Consider the following 21,769-nt stretch of genomic DNA (forward strand, 5'->3'; position numbering starts at 1 on the left):
ATCACAACACGCTAGGCACCCTTAGCACATGTCTTGGCAGATTTGCTACCCGATTCCTGGGATTTGTCCAGACCTATAGAAATTGAGTTTTATTGTCGTCTGTGGAGCTTTAAGGTGGGTTTACACACGTCAACCAGAAAGCCAATTGTCGGGAAGGAAGCGTGCCTTCCCAACAGTCGGCTGCTCATTCAGTGAAGGAGACTGTTGCATTTACATGCAGTTATCTCCTTTACAGTATATGACGATGGATTGCTATTGTGATTGCTCGTACTCATACAGAATTATTGTTTCTGGGCAGCAGATCACTGTTTAGACAGCAAAATATGCTGCCCAGAAACGATGATTGGTGTGCCTCTATGAACGACAGGACCACCCGATGAACTAGCATCTCACTCGTTCATCAGGTGATTGGCTGCACATTTAGACGGACAGATTGTCGGGAACGAGCGTGTAAACCACCTTTAGATTTTCTAATCAAAATGGATACTGTGTTAATGGGTGAATCGGTAAGATACAAATCTGAAACAAAAGTACAGAATACTTACATCTAAAAAGCCGGTGTACGCACGTATAGGGAGGTGAAATTTTGACGCATTAGTGATAAGTAATATATTGCTGTCTATATGAACAGCGGATGTAGATGGAGTGAATCTTAATGAAAATATATATCTTGATTCCCCGGGAGAAATTAATACATTTGAACTAAAATTCTGGATCTGCAGTCAAGAGAAAAATTAAAAGTAGTAAGAATTACCATACATTGAACCAGTGCTATTAATGCATTACATAAACTGTTTTCTTAAAGGTGTTTTCTGAGTATTTAATATTGATGACCTACCCCCAGGATCATCAATATATCATCTTTGGGCTCAGCGATACCAAAATTTTGATTCGGTTTTGACACCAAGAAAAAGTATTGCGATACTCGATACCTCACAATTTTCTTTTTTTTTAGAAAATCACCAAAAATACCTACACATTAACCACATGTTGCCAGCTCAAAACAATTACGGTAACACTAAACTTGGATAGTTTTTATTTTGTTTTATCACTTTAAAAAAAAAACTTTTGAAAAAAATCTACATTTTCTTTGCATTGCCATTTTCTGACTGCCATAACATTTTTATTTTCAGTCTACAGAGCTATATGAGGGCTTTTTTTTTTTTTTTTTTGCAGGACAAACTGTAGTTTTATTGGTACCATTTTTTGGGGTACATACAACTTATTCATCCTAATAGAGACCTATTATGGTGAATAATATTTTAACGCACTCCCTGCACAGCTTAGCAGGGAGCTTACCATAGCAGGCCTGGGAAGCTTCAACAGCGCCCAGGCAGTTATGGTAACAGATCAGAGCCCCGCAATTTCACTGCAGGGGCTTCGATCAGACGGCAGAGGCATCCGTCTCCCTCTGCCTAACCTCACAGATGCTGCAAACGCTGTTGAATGTGGCATCTGTGGGGTGAATCAGCCAGTTTCAGCATAATCACCGTTCCCAGTCATTGCATCAAGGTGTCTGCTTTCAGGGAGGCAGCCTGCTCCATACAATTCCCACATGTACACCATTAGGCATTAAAGGGTTAATGGGAGGCACATGTTATTAATTTTAAACTTCCATGTACCTCATATTAGTACTAAGTGACACCATCATTAATCCCATCTTGCCCATTACAGGAGATAGAACATGATGAGGGTCACTTGCTATTAATGTGACGCACATGGAGGTACTAAAGTAATATGACTATGTGCCTCACATTATTACAGGCACACAGCATAAGGCACATACCTATAAAACAGCAGCAAGGACCTTTGATGATGAAATCACCATGTGACCAGTACCAAGGGGATGTTACTGGTCACATGGCGATGACATAATCAAATGTCCTTTAACTGATTACCAGCACCGCAAGGACCGCACTGAGTTTTCCTCTACTGTGCCTTCCTATTCTTCCCCCTCCTTCTCTCCCTGACGACCGCACCCAATCAGGCTCTTCAGGTTTTACACTGGTGGCAGTGGCCGGCCGTGTCACAGTGAAGAGGGAGGGACTCTCTCCATCTTTCTCCATTGTGCAGCCGTTTATGAGAACAATGTTTTCGCTGCGATTTGCGCATGCCATGATCTCTGGTATGGATTTATACTAAGCTGTGCAACAGCGTAGCTTAGTATCGCAAAAATCCCACACCTGGTATCGTATCGAACCAGGTATCAAAGTATCAAAACTTCGATACAGGGTACAACCCTAGTTCACATGCATACTTACTTTAAACATTGCCTTTGCTTCTTCAGGTAACAAGACATCATGGATAAGTACAGCAAAATTAAAGGTGTTCGTCAAGAAGATGGGCCTCTCCACTGGATCTGATGGACTATCCCGTATGTGAAATAACGTGGCTGCATGATCAAATCCCAGGTACCTAAGCACAATGTCATTACAGGTAACCTTGTAAATGAATGCAGATTATCAAGATTGAATAAATAACCTGAAAGAAATGCCTCTAAAATAATCAAGTAGATGTAAAGCAACCATAACAAAGGGTTTAACAGGTAAAGACATCCATGTTTTATATACCAGGAAATTGTAATCATCATAGCATTTACAATGGAAACCCTGGATCTACAGATTAGCCACTTTATTAGAGACACCTGCCTTTTCACAATTGGGGCTTCCCTGTATGGAGATTAAACAAGTAACCCTGCAGTGCATTCACGCAAAACACGGATACCGGCTGTGTGCATTCCGCATTTTGCAGACCGCACATGGCCGGCAACATATAGAAAATGCCTATTCTTGACCGCGATTGCGGGAGCATACAGAGAATGGTGTTATCTAGAAAAAACATCCAGAGGAGGATTTGAATCAGTTTACAGCTGAATACAATGCTGGTGCTCCAACTAATGTGTCTGACTGAGCTCAGCAATACGTAGCATGGATGAGCTGTAACATCAGAAGGGAAAAAGAAAGGCAAGACTAAAACTGAGAGAAAAAAAAAGCGCAAAGATTGGATCACTAAGCCATGGAAACACAGCGCCTGGTCAGATAAATCCAATTTTCTGGGAGGGTCAGAATTTGGCGCAAGCAGCTTGAATCCATTCCTGTCAGGTGTGAACAGTTCAAGCTGATGGAAATGGGGTAACGATGTGGGAAATGTTTTCTTGACATGTATATGGACATTTGGACAGTAGGGTTTATGTAAGCATTGCGGCTGACCCAGGTCATCCCTTCTTGGCAGTTTACCATATGACAGAAGGACACGTTCAGCAAGAAAATGCACCAAGCCATAAGGGTTGTATAGTCATGGATTGCTTTCAGGAACAGAACAGCAGGTTTTTCTTGCTTCCCCGGCCTTCACAGTCACTAGATCTTAATCCTATGAAGCATCTCTGGGATGGGGAAGAATGCACTGTTGATAGCATGTCAATGCCCCGATCTAACTTGTGGCAAATATGAGCAGTTATCCTGTCCATGGGCCAATATTCATGCAAAACAATTGAAACACCTGGTAGAATCTATGCCATGATGATTGTCTCTAGTAAAGGGGTCATTCAGTTTATATGTACATTATATGCACAAAGAAATAACAGATTTATAAGGAAAGGGAAAAAAAACTAAAAAACAAAAAAAAAGGCTTAGAATTCTAGCTTACCCATCCAAAACTTCTGCTTGATATGGAATTTCAAGTTTCGAGTAACTCTTCTCTTTTGCCTTGACTGTTATTTTACCAGAGAACTGTGATGGCTTCTTAGCTTTTGATGCTGTTTTTTTAAAGAACAGAAATTTACACTCAATCACTTATGGACTGCCAAATAATTTAAAGGCTATGGGCACCTGTGAGGGCAATTTTTTATTATTGCATTCTACTAATTTTGGGCTAAAAATATATATATATTTTTCAATTTGTCTTTATAAAAAATTTTCAGCAGTTTTTGTACTACGGGGGTTAACAGTGTATCTGCAGACTGTCAGTTTCTATTTAGTACAGTCCTGTCATCCAGCATAGCTGTCTGCTCAGTCTGTAGCCCTGTTCTTTGAACTCTTGACAGCTCGTAAATACTAGTTCAATTTTTGTCACACTGATAAGAATATGGCTTAAATAAGTGTTTAAAAGCTTAAGGTGATTACAGATAAGGGATTCACATGAGCCATCAGATGATGGGATTCAATGTAAACACAGAACTCTGCTCCACTGCAAATACATAGATTACACGGTTATACTGGAAAAGTGGCTGAATGTTTTTAATAAAGACCAATTGAAAAAAATTGTCCAATTAAAAAAAAAAAAAAAGTCAAGGTTTCCAAACATCCGAATGGTCTGCATATGACTCTGCAAGGACATTTCTGAATGGCTTTGGAAGTCTGCATCAGCAAAGAAATCGTGCTGCTGCATGAGAGGGAATTCAACTGTCAGGGACAATCGGACTGCCCATAGAGATGGCAGAGACCACTTTCAAGAGCTGCTGGGTCTTAGAAGACCAAGATCCGCTTTGCAGGAGAATAGGCCATTTATATCCTGAACCTGGAAAACCCTATAATGTATGAATGGAGCAAAGATATCACTGCAAAAGGTTAACAAAGAGTTCCCTGCATGATTCAAAGTACTGATGAATATCCACTCACACATCTATCATCCATCTGGGGGTTATGCCTAGTACTCAGACATGTACAAAAATAACGTTTTTATAAAGTGCCAGTTACACGGTTGTATGTGGTGCACCATGCAGGCTTACAGCCTATATTATTAGATTAGGTGGGCTGCCCTCTATAAGTACTCCACAAAAATATGGACAACCAATTCTCATCCAATATCCCAAGGCCTAGCTGCAGCATGTATGAAATATTTGTTGATATTTTGGCCAAAATACAGTCCTCATTAGTGTACTTTTGATTTTAGAGTAGGGCAAGGGTTAGCAAACCCGTAGGCATTGCATCTTTTTGGAAACTACAACTCCAAGCATGTACACTTAATAGTTTGTTCTCACAACTGCTAAAAGTGAATGAAGCATGCTGGAAGTTCTAGTTCCACAACAACTGAAGTGCCATAAGCTGCTTATCCCTGAAGAAGGGACTTGCAAGACAATGAAGACCCCTGACACGGGTTGCAAGCTTGAGCAAATTATTAAATGGTCTTCTTTGCAGGCTGCGGCCGGGCCAAGGTGAAGCATATTGGGACACTGGTTTACAGTGTGCATTCAACAGATGCTAACTCACCATCAAAACTTATACTTGCAACTTTGGTATATCTGCTCTCGGAAGCTTTAAGCGTTATGGGTTTGAAGTGCACAGTTACTGCATCGTTCTGCGGCGTCGACCGAACGCTCTAAACAAAATACAAGTGAAAATGAGCACGACAAGGGATGGAAAGCATATTATTAGCATATGGAACTTCCAAAATCACAGGTCTTTTCTCCATTTAAAATAAAAAAGAGCACTGCATTATAGACGTCTACGGGTTTTTTCATTTTCGCCATATCTGATTGTGATACAATAAACTCAATAGAAGAAATGTTCTCCTCTCCTCTGGTATACGATACGTATACCATTTAACCTCTCTACACATACACAGGTCCTATCATCCAGTTAATTGTAAATTATCCTAGATTTGAAATCTATTGCAGCCAGTGATCCCACAGGGCTATGTCTTGGATAGGTCTACTTACTGTTAGATAGTGAGGCAGGATTGGGCGTCAGAAGATCCAAAGGTGGGTGCAGATTCTAAGCGCGGTTCTAGATGTGCTGCTCAACCCATTGTACTTTTACTCGGTAGAACAGCAAACCATACTACATGATTCTGCCCAATAAATATACTATGGAAATGAGATGAACTGGAGGCCAACTGATGGCACTGGAGATTAGAAAAAAAATCAATAAAGGGGTTTGCCCCTATTAGGGAATATGGGCATCACGGAGAGGTGCGCTCTGCTCAGGCCAAAGCAGGGAGCCATTCTACGAGAGCATCTCCTGTTCTTAAGCTGTGCATATATCACATGGATAAGTCTTTTCTGGTGGCATTCTGAAAGGGAATATCTCGAAAGCCATAAAATAAATCTAGTGCTCCGTGAGGGGAAAAAAGGTATGCGATTCAGAATACAAAAAACAGTTAGACCAGCACCTCCACACAATATGAAATACAGTACAGGTGCACGCTAACCATGGCTGCAATGCAAAAGCGAATAGGCACTAGATGCAGGCACAAGCAAACGCTAGAAACACGGATAAATCTGAACTGCATTACTGCTATATTTACTATATAAAAATGAGAAGCTATTTTTCACATCTTTGTGTCTGGCCATCTTCCAGTGAAAAGGTGATTTCCTACAGACGGCAGCTACAACTAGGAGACACTAGGGGGTGTCTAACTTCAGCAAATGGCATTTATCATGTAGAGAAATACAAGCCACTTACTAATGTATTGTTATTGTCCATATTGCCTCCTTTGCTGGTTTGATTTATTTTTCCATCACATTATAGAGTGCTTGTTTCCATGGTTACGACCAGACTGCAATCCATCAGTGGTGGCCGTAATTACACATTATAGGAAAAAGTTCTAGCCTCTGGTGGTCAGAACCTCCTGTAATCAGCTGTGTACCAGCGTACCATGCATCTTTACACAGAGCGTGCTGCTGCATATAAGGGGTCATTTATTATTGTTTTTATGACACTTTTTAGTGTATTTTTGTTGCAGATTTTGTCGCAAAGGGGTTTTGCAGCAAAACCTGCAACTTTTCTCCACATATTGTGGAAATATGGGGAGTAGCGTGGGCGGAGAAGAGGGCGGGCTGGCCAGCCCATCTCATTCATCATTTTCCACACCAGTTTATGGAAAAAATGGTCTTAAACTACACCAGCAAGTGAGCACGGCCGGCATGTCGCACGGCCCGCAGCACCAAGCACCAAAATGGTGTTGTGTTACGTAGAGGCCTGCACCCATCTGTCTAAATCGTCGGTCTTAATAAATGACCCCCATGGTGTGTACTTTGGAATGTAACTTACACTCATCTGTAGACAGCAGTTTCTTGCCCCAATTATAAGTACAGAGGAGGGCACTAGATGGCTAAATGAGATGTTTAGATGCAAATAAGTGTCCATAAACAGCTCTCACCGAGTCTCTTCAATGAAATCCAGGCCCATCAGAAAGTCTCTTGCTCTGTACTACTGAGGGGCAAGAACCCCAAAAACAGTGGTGTCTACAGAACCATCTCTGGTATGGCCGATAATATTTACACTATAAAATGGCAGAACAGAGCACTGGGCCATCTAGGAACTAAATCAACCAGTCCCACTGAAGGATGATGTTACAATATTGTAGGCCTTTAACATGATTTCTTAACTTGGTCTAAATATCGCATAAAAACCCTCAACCATAATCACCACAAAGGCTGGCAATGGTGGGCACAATAAATGCAAGTAAATTATCAGACAGCCTAGACTGAACTTCAAGGAATGCAAGCAATGAAAACCCTACAAAGATAAAGGGGGTCATTTATTAAACAGAAATAAGCCTATATTAGGTGTATTTCTGGTGCAGATTGCAGTGCAAAGGTCCTTTGAGCTGCATTCTGTGACTCTTCCTCACTCACGCCAGGTCTAAAAAAGTGGGTGGATGCACGACACCCACTTTTTTAGACCTGGTGCGAGCGGGAAAGAGTCACAGAATGCAGCACCAAGGTCTGGACCAGAAAACGGCAGTCTTAATAAATGTGCCCCAAAGATTTCTTCCTACAGAAGTTAATTTTCCGTGTAGTTTCCTTCCCCAACCAGTTACAAATTCCTTTACATCCCAGTCCAGATATTTACCTAAATTACCTGGGTTTATATAACTACGTAATGTAGTGAGGATTGAAATATTTTGGGCGCACCCACATATAAGAATGCATGCCTAGCCATGGGCTTGTCATTAGACACCAATATACATACGCTTATTTATATTGGTATCTTTCCAATATTGGTATATTTCCATTCAAATCTGTCACCCATGAATGGAAATACACAAGTCTAGACAGACAAAGGCTGCGTGTTAGAAGATAAGTTGTGCATTCTCACTTGGTCACTGCAGCAGCATGGCATATAAAGTCCCACCGATAAGGAATGGGTTGCTAACTTGCTTGTTTGCCCCGATTTCAATATTTCTGGCAAGTTGCAGTCAACTACATTGAACTGCGTAATTTGATCATAAAGAATAACCAATCTGGTGATTTATAGATCGGACGATGCTAGCATAAAGCTTACAACAAAAATCTTGCTTGTAGAACAGCATCTCAGGCTATAACTATATGGCAAGTAATTAGTTAATGTGTTCACTTTTACAATACACGTGATTGTGATGCGACTGACAACAGTCTAGAAAAATAACTGCCGGATTTTTGGTTGCAGGCTGAGCACAATGTAAATTGTGTGCGACTCACTTGTGACATAGCAGCTTGTGTCTCTCTAATGGGTTCGGAAATGCTAAACTGTGTACAACTCACAGCAAAATTGCAGCCTAATATAGTCTGGGGACTTCAAGGCACCTGAAAGTGGCAGACAAAATCGCACACATTTGTTGGTCACACGAATTGTACGCAACTAAAGTCACTGCACAGTCCTAGACTTTGTGGGGTTACCCAGCCACCTAAAATTGATTACCGTATGTCTATTCTTAAGACAGGCCATCAATATTAGATTTGTGTGGGTTCACTTCTCCCCCCGATCAGCTGCGTCTTCCTAGTAGTGAGCATGGTACGTACTGCAGAACACAGTACTTAAGTAGCGGTGGTGCAGAGTACTACAGCTTGGTCGAATTAATGACCTGATCAAACACCACTTTTGCACTCTTACTTCACCGCTGAGCTACAGCACCGGGCCAAGTAAGTAATTCAAATAAATTCCTCACTTCATGAATTCCTTGTCTGATTTTTTTTTCCGTGTGTGTGTGTGGGGGGGGGGGGGGCTATTTGTGTGATACTGAAGCGTGCATTAGATTCTCACCACCGATTAAACTGTAGATAGCCAATAAGTCATATTTACCATGTAAACTTAAAGGGAACCTGTCAGCTCAATGTGCAGGCTCGCGTCACAAAACAATGCCGTGCGTATATGTCACTAACTAGACCAGGAGCACACAATGTTTTGTGGCACGCTCACACACGAGCCGCTTAAGACAAGTACATAGCAGCAAGGAACAATGCGCAGGCGCCAGAATCATGACAACACAGCGCATGCGTGACATTTCAGGCTCGAATAGTACCTGAAATTAGAACGGAGCCCATTAATCAAATGTGAAGGGGTGGGAAGGGGGTGCAGCGTGCTTGACTTCAAGCCAGAAAGCCGCTGCCCCCTTGACTTCAAGAACTTAATTTACACACGGCCTGCGGGGGAATCAAACTGTTTTTCTGCGACTGGGTGCATTAGAGCGCAAAGAGAAAACCAACTTTAGAAACCCGATGAGAACATCTGTAAGGTAATGCTGGTGGTTTACGGTGAGTTTTTTTAGCTGACAGGTTCCCTTTAAGAAACTCCATAGAAGTGACTTCACTTTAAAACTTCATTGGGGCCCTTCAATGAAACCTGCACAGGAGTGCTTTAGGAATGCAAGAAACCAATATGTGTGCTTGAAGTCCATGCCTCAAATACATACGCTGGTGTTTGTTACTATTTTGGTGTGCCGTTAATTAAGCAGGGTCTTTGAAGGAATGTAGTGACAAGAGTAAATGAATATATGGCATACGGAAAGGAACCCGACAAACTCTACACGGTCTCAATGAAATTTCAAGGTTAGATGTATGGAGAAATAAATAAAAGCAATTATAACATAGCCTTGAAAAGGTTTGCTAATCTTCGACCACAATGCTGTTTGTTTCCATTAGAAGCTGTTCTACAAGGCAACGTCTGAAGCACCTACTAAAACCAAGTAGCCTACTGTGTAAGGTATGAATGCACCAGGTGCTACAATATGGTTCTCTCTGCTGACTTGTAGGGTTGAAGTTCTCTATTAGGCTGACGAGCTTAGCACAGAGTAAAGTAATATAACTAGCTTTTTTTATCGACACAGGCCTTCCCAGAGCTTCAGAACATCTGCAGACACTTTCCTCTCACTTTCTTCTCTGTTACTATCTGGTATCATCCCTTACCAGTGGTAAACAGAGTGGCAACATATAAGGCACTGGTTCAGTGTAACCCATGGTCGTAACTTGGAGTCACTAATATATTAAAGGATTACATGACCTAAAAAAAACCTGCGCGCTATATTGAAAAGGATTCCATGCAAAGAGAACTTTAAAATCTGCAGGGCATGTCATGAGGAAGATTGCCTTTGGTATATGCAACGTGACTGGTGTATACAGTTGAAGGTACAGTATACAGTAGTTATTCATCTCATCTTGTGATACTTCAGGACAGGAATTACCAGAATCTATATTACTTGAAGCATGAAGGCAGAAATAATCATTTTCCAAACATTACTTTCAGTTGCTGTATCTATTTGTTTGGTTGGTACTTTGAAAGGCGGATACAGTACATAAACATATTCACAAAATGTTCCAGGTTTATTAAGTGGTTTAGACACTTTTTTAGCCTTGGTCTCTGAGGTTCAAAGCTTAATAGAAAGGTTAAAATGTGATAATGCACGCCAAAGGTTTGGTACAAAATTCTGATGCAAAATAAGCCAACTAAAAGTTGTAAACTAAACAAACTAAAGATGCACCACTAACCAACAGCCTTCAATGTGATTACTATGGTGCATTTATTGACCATCTAATCTAAGTTTAACTGTCTAAATATTAGGATTAGTAAATGTGCCAAAAGACTCGTAAATAAGCACCTGAAGCCTGTATTACACCTGCCGACCTTTCGGCAGATGATGGCTAACGAGCATTCGTATCAACGCTCATTAGCAATCACTTGGCAATGTAATACTGCCGAAGATTGCCCGATGAACAAGCAAACGCTTGTTCATCGGGCAATTTTAATATTTTTTTACATGTTTGCAGGCAGCAGATCGTGGTGTCTAATCACGATCGGCCATCGGCAAACAATGTAATAGCAACGTTCTCCCTCCCGAAAACGCCTGCCACATCAAGATAAGTAATACAACATTAAAGGGGTTCTGCAGTTCTTTTAAATTGATGAGCCATCATCTGGATAGATAATCAGCATCTGAGCATTCCGACTCCCAGAACCCCCGCCGATTAGCTATTTGAGAATACAGCGGCACTCCTGGAGCCCCTTGGCTTTCTTGCGGTTTTCCTCCGGCCATCACTGGCCTGGTCGTGAGATTCTAGTCGCGAGATCACTGGCCTGAGGAAAACAGCGAGAAGGCCAAAGTGCTCCAGGAGCGCCACTGCCTTCACAAACAGCTTACCAGCAGGAGTCCTAGGTGTCAGACCCCTGCCGATCAGATGCTTATGATCTATTCAGAGGACAGATTATCAATTTAAAAGAACTGCAGAACCCCTTTAAGGCTAGCTTAACACTCCTGGCAAGTGTTTCAGCAGAGAACGGCCTGCCAGATGGTACTGGAATACCCACCGACCCCATTGACTATAACAGGATCTGGCAGAGATCCGTCCGCTACCCGGCAAATATGCTAGAATTTGGTTGCACACGGTAGATTTGTCCAGCTGAATCCCTCCATATTTGCTGGCTAGCAGTCAGATCTCCCCCGGACCCAATTATAGTCAAAGGGTGGATTCCGTTACCATCTAGCAATGCCAGATCCAGAGACTTCTGGCAGGCTGTTCTCTGTCGGAACCGCCTGACTGCAGTGTGAAAGAAGCCTAAGATATATTTTCACATAGCAGATTTGTAACAGAAAAAATGTCTGCCCCTGGAGAAACAACCCTGCTCAGATGCATGGGAAAGATTTTTCAATAGAAGACATTTCTGCTGTGTGCATTTAACCTTAAAATTACAAAAATGTAAATGAAGACAACTAAAAGAAAGACTACTTACAGTTATTGGAACATCTTTAGTTCCTGAATTTAGTAAATGGAGATTCAGAACTTTAGGAATATCTGAAAGACAAAAGAAGAGAAGGTTTGTGAGAAAAATGCTGTTATGTGTCTTTATGGGGCACATAATAACCAAAGTACAAAACTACAACAAACCAAAGACATAGAGAAAGGAGATGCAAATTAGCAGTGTGGAAAAGAATGACAAGGCACTGCGTGAATTCAAGAGCCGACAACTTCATGCCTAATAACAATTACTGAGTGAACGCCAGCTTGGTTACATCGGACTCACCTTGTGTTCGTAAAGTACCAAAATCTAGCATTTCTATTGAAGAATAAATGCCAGGAGCTGAAAAGAAAAAAAGTCACATCATTATGCCTCCAGTGAAGAAAAATTTACACTTGTATTGTATAGTTTCTAAGTAAGCAACCTGTTGTGACTTCCACCTCCACAGGAAGGATAATGAACTCTGCGCTGTCAGATGCATTGGTTTTAATTCGAATAAACGCAGTGTGATTGTCAGCCTCTCGAGAAGAGAAGCTTGCACGCATTACACCCTTTGTTTCATATGGTGGTATCTCCTAAAAAATAATAAGAATTGTAAGTACCATCCTGTCAATACATTCTTTTCATCTAAATTGCTGCATCACCGCTAGGAACCATACACTAGAGAAAAAAAAACATCAACTGATGCATGTTAACAGCTGACAAAAGGGAAAATCAGAATGTAAGGAGTTCCATCCTTAGGGCTTATTCAGACAGCAGTTCAGATCCGTTTTTTTGGGGGTTTTTTTCGGATTAGATGCTGTCCCATTCATTTCTATGGGGCCCCTTTTCTTCCATTGCACAGCTCAGCAAAAAAATGAAGCATGTCCTATACACAGAGTCACAAATGGAAGCAAAAAGTAGTTGAAAAGGAAGTCCTGGAGAACAGCAGTGTGGCCCCACAGGGCAAAAATATCCTCCTGAGAAAAAGCAAAGCAGCACTGCAGGAAAATGCTATCCCTCGGGAGGATATTTTTTACCCCCTGTGGTGCCACACTGCTGTTCTCCAGGGTTTCCTTTGACCAAGGTCCATTGCTGGACCAAAAACTCAGACTTCAGTCACTATTACCAGATACCACTATTGTTATTTTCTCCATATGTGGACTTTTATACACAATTTTGGATTTTCTATTAAACTTTGGAACTGAATTGCATTCCTTCTACAAGTCTGTCGGATTGTTGTCTATGTCTATTGATTATGAAGTGGAAGTTTCCATTTTATTTTGAAAACTAATATGGAGCCTTACAATGATCTCGGTGTATAGTGCTCATTGCTCAGAGTTGGGCTCAGTCATGGTTCTCTAAACGTACTTTTCCCAGAGCTTCCTTTTCCACTCGCTTTCATTGTTGCATCGAAAGGTTAGACTTCAGTCACTATTACCAGATACCACTATCGCTATATGCACCATATGTGGACTTTTAGATGGAATTTTAGATTTTCCAATAAACATTAGAACTGAACTACATTCAATCTCTGAGTATGCTGGGGAATCTATCCATATGTTGATTGTGAACACGTCCTTTCCATGAAGCACCTGATTTATTTGATGTCATCAAAGCAGAGTAAAGTCCTTCTATTTCCATTTTTAGAACCATGACAGAGGGTTTTAATACTGATCCCTTTTGCCAACCATCCAACCCGATATGGCCCATACGCAGATAACCCTAATCAGGCCTTAGCAAAAAGAGAAGGTTGCATCGTCCAGACCAACAGGATCATAAGGATGCTCACCCATAATTTCTTCGTGCCTCCTTGTTGGCCTGTTGGAAGTTCTAAGTGCAGATCACCCCCACTGGAATACATTTCTACCACCTATAAAAAAAAAAAGAAAAAAAGAAAAAAAAAGCCCTGTTATCATTTAAACCCAGCACACCATTACCATTACCTTTCTAATAATTAAATAGTTTAAATGGACATGTCACTATGACAAATATAATAATTTAATAGCACTGTCTCTCCCTAAAAATGGTTCATGTGACCTAAGAGTACCTCTATTTTTAAGAAGTTGTATCTTGATAGTTGAGAGGGTTGCACAATGTGAAGATCTAATCTTTACAGCCCTTGTGAGTTACAGTAGGCTACTTTCACACTCGCGTTTAGTGCGGATCTGTCATGGATCTGCACAGACGGATCCGTTCAGATAATACAAACGCCTGCATCCGTTGAGAACAGATCCGTTTATATTATCTTTAACATAGCCAAGACGGATCCGTCTTGAACACCATTGAAAGTCAATGGAGGACGGATCAGTTTTCTATTGTGCCAGATTGCGTCATAGAAAACGGATCCGTCCCCATAGACTTACATTGTGTGTCAGGACGGATCCATTTGACTCAGTTTCGTCACACTGCAGGCAGTGTTTTGGTGTCCGCCTCCAGAGCGGAATGGAGACTGAACGGAGGCAAACTGATGCATTCTGAGTTGATCCTTTTCCATTCAGAATGCATTAGGGCAAAACTGATCCGTTCAGGCCTCTCACAAGCGGTCAAAAACGGATCTCACAAATGGAAAGCCAAAACGCCAGTGTGAAAGTAGCCTTAATTTTAAGGGATATTTAGTGGTTGCAATTACACTTACTAGAATGCTGATAGGAAATCTAAAGAAGACGGTGTAAGCTCTTTTGACATGACCATTGTAGTAAATACCTAAAGGGTTTCTGTCATCAGAAAAATCGGTATGCAGCTGACTGACAGCGATGTGCTAATGTCAGCAGAACATAACTGATTTTAACTCCCTGCCTGCCGCCGTTCCCTCAAAATAAAGACTTTTATAATATGCTAATGACCCGCTAGGTGCTAGTGGGGCGTTGCTGCAGCACCTAGAGGCTCTGTCCTCTCACCCTTTGGCACGCCCATGTCCAGTTGATTGACGTCCTAGTTCTCCTCAGTGCCCCGTAAATCCCACGCGGAACTAAGCTTTGACAACCAGGTGGCCTGGAAACAGCAGAGCAGGCCAGCACTCCCCTGTTTCAGCAGCTCCCATTGCAATGCATGGGAGCTACGGACACAGTATAGGACAGCAAGCGATACGGTTTTCCTAGTTCCTATACACTGCAATGGGATTTAATTTATTCATATATTTCCAGGGGGAATAGCAAAAAATATATAGAGCTGTTTTATACAGAGTATCTTTTAAATACCAGCAAACAACAGAACTAACCATCAGCATGTCTGTGTGTGAGCAGTGGACATGGCTTCTACTTCTTGTAATACCGAGAAGCAATTAGGACAATAATATAGGGAGATATGCATAGCTTCAAGATTTTGCATTATCATGAAAACAGCAATACCAGCAGTCAAATACACTGTACATGCTAAAATAAAGTCTAGGTGAAATAGGATAAATACTACTCCTTATTAGTGTCCTCGTGCACCCAGTTACTAGAGATTTGTCAGTGTTTCATACACATGAATAAGGCGTTTGCGCATACTACAACTTTACAAGACTTAAAAAAATTAAATAAAAAAATTCACACCAAAAAGAGTAAGTAATATGTGCACCTACCTGCAAAGGTTCACTGTGGGGGTTGTGAATATTAATTAAAGGTGAAAAACTGCTATTTACAGGAACTCGTGCCCCAATGAATGGGCGCAAACGATATGGGTTGGGGATCCCAACGCCAAAAACCTGGAATACAGTCAATATTTTACACTTCTTAACAAGGCTTAATTAGAAAGAATCCATGTTATACTGACTACAGATTTCCTAAAGTGTGACTGTGGTTTCAGTTTATTTTTAATATAATGTAGGGACCAGGCTATTAAACATTTCTGTCATATACTTTATTAGAGAAACATGTTATTTTCTACTATAAACAGGGTATAACAGTCTTCTTCGCTCTAACGGAGTTGCTAAGAAGAATCTGTCATCAGAAGATGCCTGTGTGTGATATGCAGAGGCTTTCAGCCACCTCTTGTGACTACCTCAGTTCCTGACTGTGGATATGTGGCCTTAAAGTGAACCTGACACCACTCCTGACATGCCTTTTTTAGTAGCTTCAAGCATTCCACATGTAATAACAATTCCGGAGTCTCCATTATTATCTCATGCCTTTATTATTTCTGCTAGAAGTTATGAGTGAATTGCTAGCAGTCTGCAGTAAGGGTACAGAGGGGAGGTAACCAGCTGGGGGGGGGGTGTACCTGCAGTCTGAAAATGGCAGCACTGATTGGATAGAGTGAGTCTGCAGGTACACCCCCCCCCCCCCCCCAAATGGTTACTACCCCTATATGCCCTTACTGCAGACTGCTAGCAATTCATTCATAACTTCTAGTGCAAATAATAAAGGAATGGCACAACATAGAGCCATAAGAATAGATGTTCCAGAATTGTTATTACATGGTGAATACATGAAGGTATTAAAACAGGCATGTCAGGAGCGGTGACAGGTCCTCGTTAACTATCACTGTCCATCACCTACCTATCTGACTTGTTACACAGGCATCTTTAGTGTCCAGTAAAACACTGAAGACATACTGTCCTTTAGTAACGATCAGTTACAGCTTCGATAGACTATTAATTTACCCAAAATGACATTTACACTTTAAGTTGTCCATAGACATTATCGGTCAGCCTTGCCCCACCCATTAATACCTAAATTTATCAAGGCCAAACAAAAGTTAATTCAATGGGGGCACAGCTCAGCTTAAAAAGGTTTGTCCAGGCAATGCAAATTATCTACAACAACCTGAGAATGGTGGAAAAAAACAACAACTACATTCACCTCATCACTCCCCCACCACTCCCTCCCTGGTCCGCTGGTGCCTACTGACATATATAAAATACCAGATAAGCCTACCAGTGGCTGAGTCGGGTCACACTGTAGTCTGTGATTGGCTGAACAGGCATTTTCTACATGTCACAAGGCACCAGGAGGTAGAGACCAGCAAGGGCCCGGACAAGTGTTGGAATGTCTGTGGCTAGGGAACAGTAGAGTTTTTTTTTTTTTGACTAGTCTAAGGCCTCTTTCACAATGGTGAGATTTCAGCGCAGGTGCAATGCGTGAGGTGAACACATTGCACCTGCACTGAATCTGGACCCATTCACTTCTATGGGGCTGTGCACATGAGCGGTGATTTTCACGCATCACATGTGCGTTGCGTGAAAATCGCAGCATGCTCTACTTTGTGCGTTTTTCACGCAACGCAGGCCATATCGAAATGAATGGGGCTGCGTGAAAATCGCAAGCATCCGCAAGCAAGTGCGGATGCGGTGCGATTTTCACGCATGGTTGCTAGGAGACAATCGGGATAGGGACCCGACCATTATGTTATTTTCCCTTATAACATGGTTATAATGGAAAATAATAGCATTCTTAATACAGAATGCTTACTAAAATAGGGCTGGAGGGGTTAAAAAAAAATGTTTTAAAAAAAAATGTAACTCACCGTAATCCACTTGTTCGCGCAGCCCGGCTTCTCTTTCTTCCTCTTTGCTGTGCAGGAGAAAAGTGACCTGTGGTGACGTCACTGCGTTCATCACATTGTCCGTCACATGATCTATCACCATGACGATGGATCATGTGATGGACCATGTGATAAGCGCAGTGACGTCACCACAGGTCCTTTACCCAGGTCCTGAAGAAAGAAGAGAAGTCGGGCTGCACGAACAAGTGGATTAAGGCGAGTTAAATTTTTTTATTTATTTTTTTAACCCCCTCCAGCCCTAATTTACTAATCATTCTGTATTAAGAATGCTGATATTTTCCCTTATAACCATGTTATAAGGGAAAATAATTACATCTACACAACCTTGAACCCAAACCTGAACTTCAGTGAAGAAGTTCAGGTCTGGGTACCACATTCAGTTTTTTTCTCATTAGCGCGCAAAACACATTGCACCCGCGCGATAAGAACTGAACGGATCGCAATTGCAGTCAAAACCGACTGCAATTGTGTACCTACTTGTGCGGGTTTGCCGCAATGCACCTGGGACGCATCCGGAGCCAAAAGGTGACGCCCGTGTGAAAGAGGCCTAAGGCTTTTGATAAACAGCCTGTATTGCTTGCACTCTTTTAAAAGGGTTTTACAGTTCTTTTATACAGATGGGGGTTTTGACACCCTGAACTCTCGCCAAGCAGTCATTCCGTAACCAAGTGTCAGACTACACAGCCCAGTAGGTTGAGTAGTGGCCAGAGCTGGTTGGTGTAGCCCTGCTCCCATTCACTGAGGATAGGAATGGGTAACCCCTTTCAGTACCAGATGAGTAACAATAAAAGTGGTTTTCCTGGTAGCAGATGTTGCAGCATTGTCATCTTTACCTACACGTGATGTCCTACCTGATAGGTAAAAACCCCATGATTTGAGGTGTTTATAAATAAAGTATTTTCTACGTTTCCCACTACTCTTGCGAGAAACACCACATCAAACGATGTGTTCCCACCTGGGAGGATTTTCTGCACAGGAAGAAAAAAAGGGAACACATTAACATGGTATTAAAAAAAAAAAAAAAATGAAAACTGACTGCAACAAATAATGACAATTCAGATACATACATACAAGCATAAAGAAATAAGACTATACTGATCCATTATTTTATTAAAGTCCCTCCCACAAAACCAACCTAATGAAAAGTGAACAAACTCCTGCATTAGGCAGTGTTGATAGTTGTGTGACTGGTATTTTTCCTGCTCTGCTCCTATACTGCTGCCTTCTGTAGGTTACTGAAATCTGTCTTTATATAACACACAACTCAGGAAAAAGGCTTCGATAGAGACACAAGCAGTAGAAAAAGTATATTTTACTGGAGTAAGTTTGTGAAGGATGTAATTCATCTGTCATGGCCCGGGCAGGACGGAATTACTGGGACAGCCAGGTTTTTACTACTGTTCCAAAAATAATAAAGCAATAAAAAGAGATGGATGTGAGGTACTGAAGGTCACCGGTCCATAACACTGCTATTAATAGGATATCCTAGGCTCAGTGCTCAGGGAGTGCTTTAGAAATACTCGTGGCACACTTTGTGCAATTTACTAATTCTAAAGAAGCACAGATAGTGCAGGACAGGCCATTATTAAAGAATAAGATACAGGCTCTTGTGTTTGCCTTCTGCATACCTGTTTTATTTGATGTGCAATTTGTGGGGTGTTTGCCATCTTGATTCCCTCTTACCCTCAGATACTAAGAAGATATTCTTAATGAATACTACATTTCCCATCATGCCTGGTTTTGTTGAGACAGAAAGGGCAGAGTCTCACCACAAGGCACTCATCTGTGTAACGGCAGCCATGACAGATTAGTGACACAGCTGCTAGCCCCTCAAGGTCTCCAGGTTTTTCTATGTGACGACGTTTGAGCCCATCTTCCCTCTCTGCCCTATCATCCACCTACACTGGGGAGTCAACACACACAGATAGTACAGACAGGGAGTGTGATGCAGGAGGTTTACATAACTGCAGCTAATCACTGTATGCAATTACTGTATTTACTATATATCAACACTCCTGGTCCTTTAGATAAGGGAGATATTATATCTTCACCAGAAAACAGGGATATACAAAGGAACATAGAGGATCGAGAGGGAAGGGGCCTGGGAGCTGCTAGGAGGGATTTGATTGGTGATTATGTCATCCTGAAGTTCACAGGAAGTCAGCCACAGGGATAGACTGACTTCCTGTTTACATGTATGGATGTTAGTGAATTAGGGTGTAACAAATTACACTGCTAGAATACTAGAAATACTAGAAAAGGTCTTTAGGACAGAACTAGTATTGTTTTACTTTTTAAGTTTTATGTTTGGGAATATGGGAAAAATGGGTGTAAAATGCAAACTTACTTCTATTTTCCGTTCGTAATTACAGTAAACCCCTAATGACCAAGCTTGAAAAGACTTAAATGACATGTCTGGGGACAATGACAACTTTTTAAAAATTTTACACTATTTCATCTGTAATCGCCCACTTTGGAAGGACTGTACAAAGGCAGAGATGACCAGGGTCTGCTAAGAACCAGCAGCTCTTCACTGCCTGAAACACACGGTGATCACGTGATTTTCTGAGGCGTAATCGCTGCTTCCTGAATTCGCTCACTGAGCGCTTGAGCGCTTTGCGCCACAGGAGAAGGGAGAGTCGAGTCAGTAATAAAACACTTTTTTTTTCTCCCTGGTTCCCTGGCTGTCTCTGATGGCCAGGTACTCAACCTGCCCCTGCTTAATAGCAGGAGCTTTAATACTGCACCATACATGCATAGTGCAACGGATTAAAGCCCAACACCAAGTGCTGCAATTGGTAATCACTTCAGCGTCCTTACGACCAGGTGCCATACAAAGTTATTTTTATGTAGGAAACCCAATAACATAAAAACATGTAAACGTTCCTTCCCAGCTGCCTCCCACTCCAGCGCTGCAGCTCAATCCTATTCCCCAGGCTGCAGACAGCGAAATACTCTTTAGGCTGCAGTGGTGACGTTCCATACACCACGGCAAGCAATCATTGACCTACCAGTGATGGATTTACTCTACAAAATGTCTGTAGGTGTCCTTTAGCATCTGGCACAAAAAACATTAGCAGTGTTTTCCTATAAGTTGTCACGTTTGCCTCAAAGGACTTGTTATTCCAGAATATCCCATAGCTTCTCAAGTGGATTGAGATCTGGGGAATTTGGAGCTCAAGTCACCACTATGAACTTTTTATCATATCACACCACCTCCACTAGCCTGGCCTTCTTTCCTACAGTGCATTCTGCTACCATCTCTTGCCCTGGTAAGCGACGCACACACACCTGGCCAACCACACGATGTAAAAGAAAATATGATCATATCACCTTCTTCCATTGCACCATGGTTCAGTTCTGATGATTACCTGACCAATGTAGGCACATTTGGTGGTAGACAAGGGTAAGCATAAGCACCCTGACCAGCCTGCAGCTACAGAGTAAGAGTTGCATTAGTTGCGTCACAGTAGGCTGCATTGCAACTCCATAGACAAACATTACATGCACTGAATGAAAACTTCATTTGAGATTTGAATAAAATTGGCTAAGAAAGAAGGAAGCGGGAAAACAATCAGATTTGCATCTAACCAAACGTTACTTACCCTATTTTGAAAAAAAGATGCATGAAAATGCGATGTTGTTGCTGATATAGATATTAAAGTAATAGTTTCATATGAACTAGGATTGTGCAAGTAAACTTTTTCCATTTTGGGCATCCCCACAGGCCTATGATAAAATACAAGAAACTGTTAAAATCCTTCAACAAATACAGTGGTGACATTTTTACTCCATCACATATGAGGTTATGTTGAAAAAATAACAGCACTAAAGAGGGTATTTGAGAAACAGGACAGTCGCCCAGATAGCACCGTGAATTGGTGAAAATTAATAGCATGTAGATAGTGCAAATTCCACAAGGGCACTTGTGACGTTGGTGATAGGTATAGGTTAGGGCAGTGATGGCGAACCTTTTACAGACCGAGCGCCCAAACTGCAACATAAACCCATTTATTTATCGCAAAGTGCCAACACAGCAATTTACCTTGAATAGTACAGTCCAATATAGTATATCTTCCATGTACTGTATCATTTATCTACAATATCCTGCCTACATTCAATGCGCTGCCAGTGCTGTTCATGGTGCGCCCTGCGCTGATGAGTGACAGGAAAGTCTAAGGCATATTGGTACACCATAGACTTTTTCCAGGGTGTGGGTGCCCACAGAGAGGGCTCCGAGTGCCGCCTCACTGGGTTGGGGGAAGGTTAGGGCACTTTGACAGGTGCTGGGGATGATTCTCTCCCTGTACCTGCCCCTAGGTTAACTGTTGCCCAGGGATGATTCCTGATGGTGGGATCTCCCTGTCCCCAAA

At 41.7% G+C, this 21,769-nt stretch overlaps 1 protein-coding gene across 4 annotated transcripts in view; it reads right to left on the reverse strand.

Annotated features, from left to right (window-relative positions):
• TMEM131 (transmembrane protein 131) overlaps positions 1-21,769 on the reverse strand; it is a 211,592-nt gene that overhangs the window by 59,018 nt on the left and 130,805 nt on the right. For all 4 annotated transcript variants that reach the window (XM_044288480.1, XM_044288479.1, XM_044288478.1 and 1 more), the window contains exons 5-15: positions 21,002-21,125; positions 18,248-18,364; positions 15,475-15,597; positions 13,702-13,782; positions 12,355-12,505; positions 12,216-12,272; positions 11,925-11,986; positions 5,208-5,316; positions 3,646-3,754; positions 2,262-2,415; positions 546-716 (exon numbers count right to left, since the gene is read on the reverse strand). In XM_044288480.1, coding sequence (XP_044144415.1) covers positions 546-716; positions 2,262-2,415; positions 3,646-3,754; positions 5,208-5,316; positions 11,925-11,986; positions 12,216-12,272; positions 12,355-12,505; positions 13,702-13,782; positions 15,475-15,597; positions 18,248-18,364; positions 21,002-21,125 — 1,258 coding nt within the window. The remainder of the gene's footprint in view (positions 1-545; positions 717-2,261; positions 2,416-3,645; positions 3,755-5,207; positions 5,317-11,924; positions 11,987-12,215; positions 12,273-12,354; positions 12,506-13,701; positions 13,783-15,474; positions 15,598-18,247; positions 18,365-21,001; positions 21,126-21,769) is intronic.

The sequence above is a fragment of the Bufo gargarizans genome, chromosome 3 (genome assembly GCF_014858855.1).
Source record: "Bufo gargarizans isolate SCDJY-AF-19 chromosome 3, ASM1485885v1, whole genome shotgun sequence".
In the NCBI taxonomy this organism is placed as follows: Eukaryota; Metazoa; Chordata; class Amphibia; order Anura; family Bufonidae; genus Bufo; species Bufo gargarizans.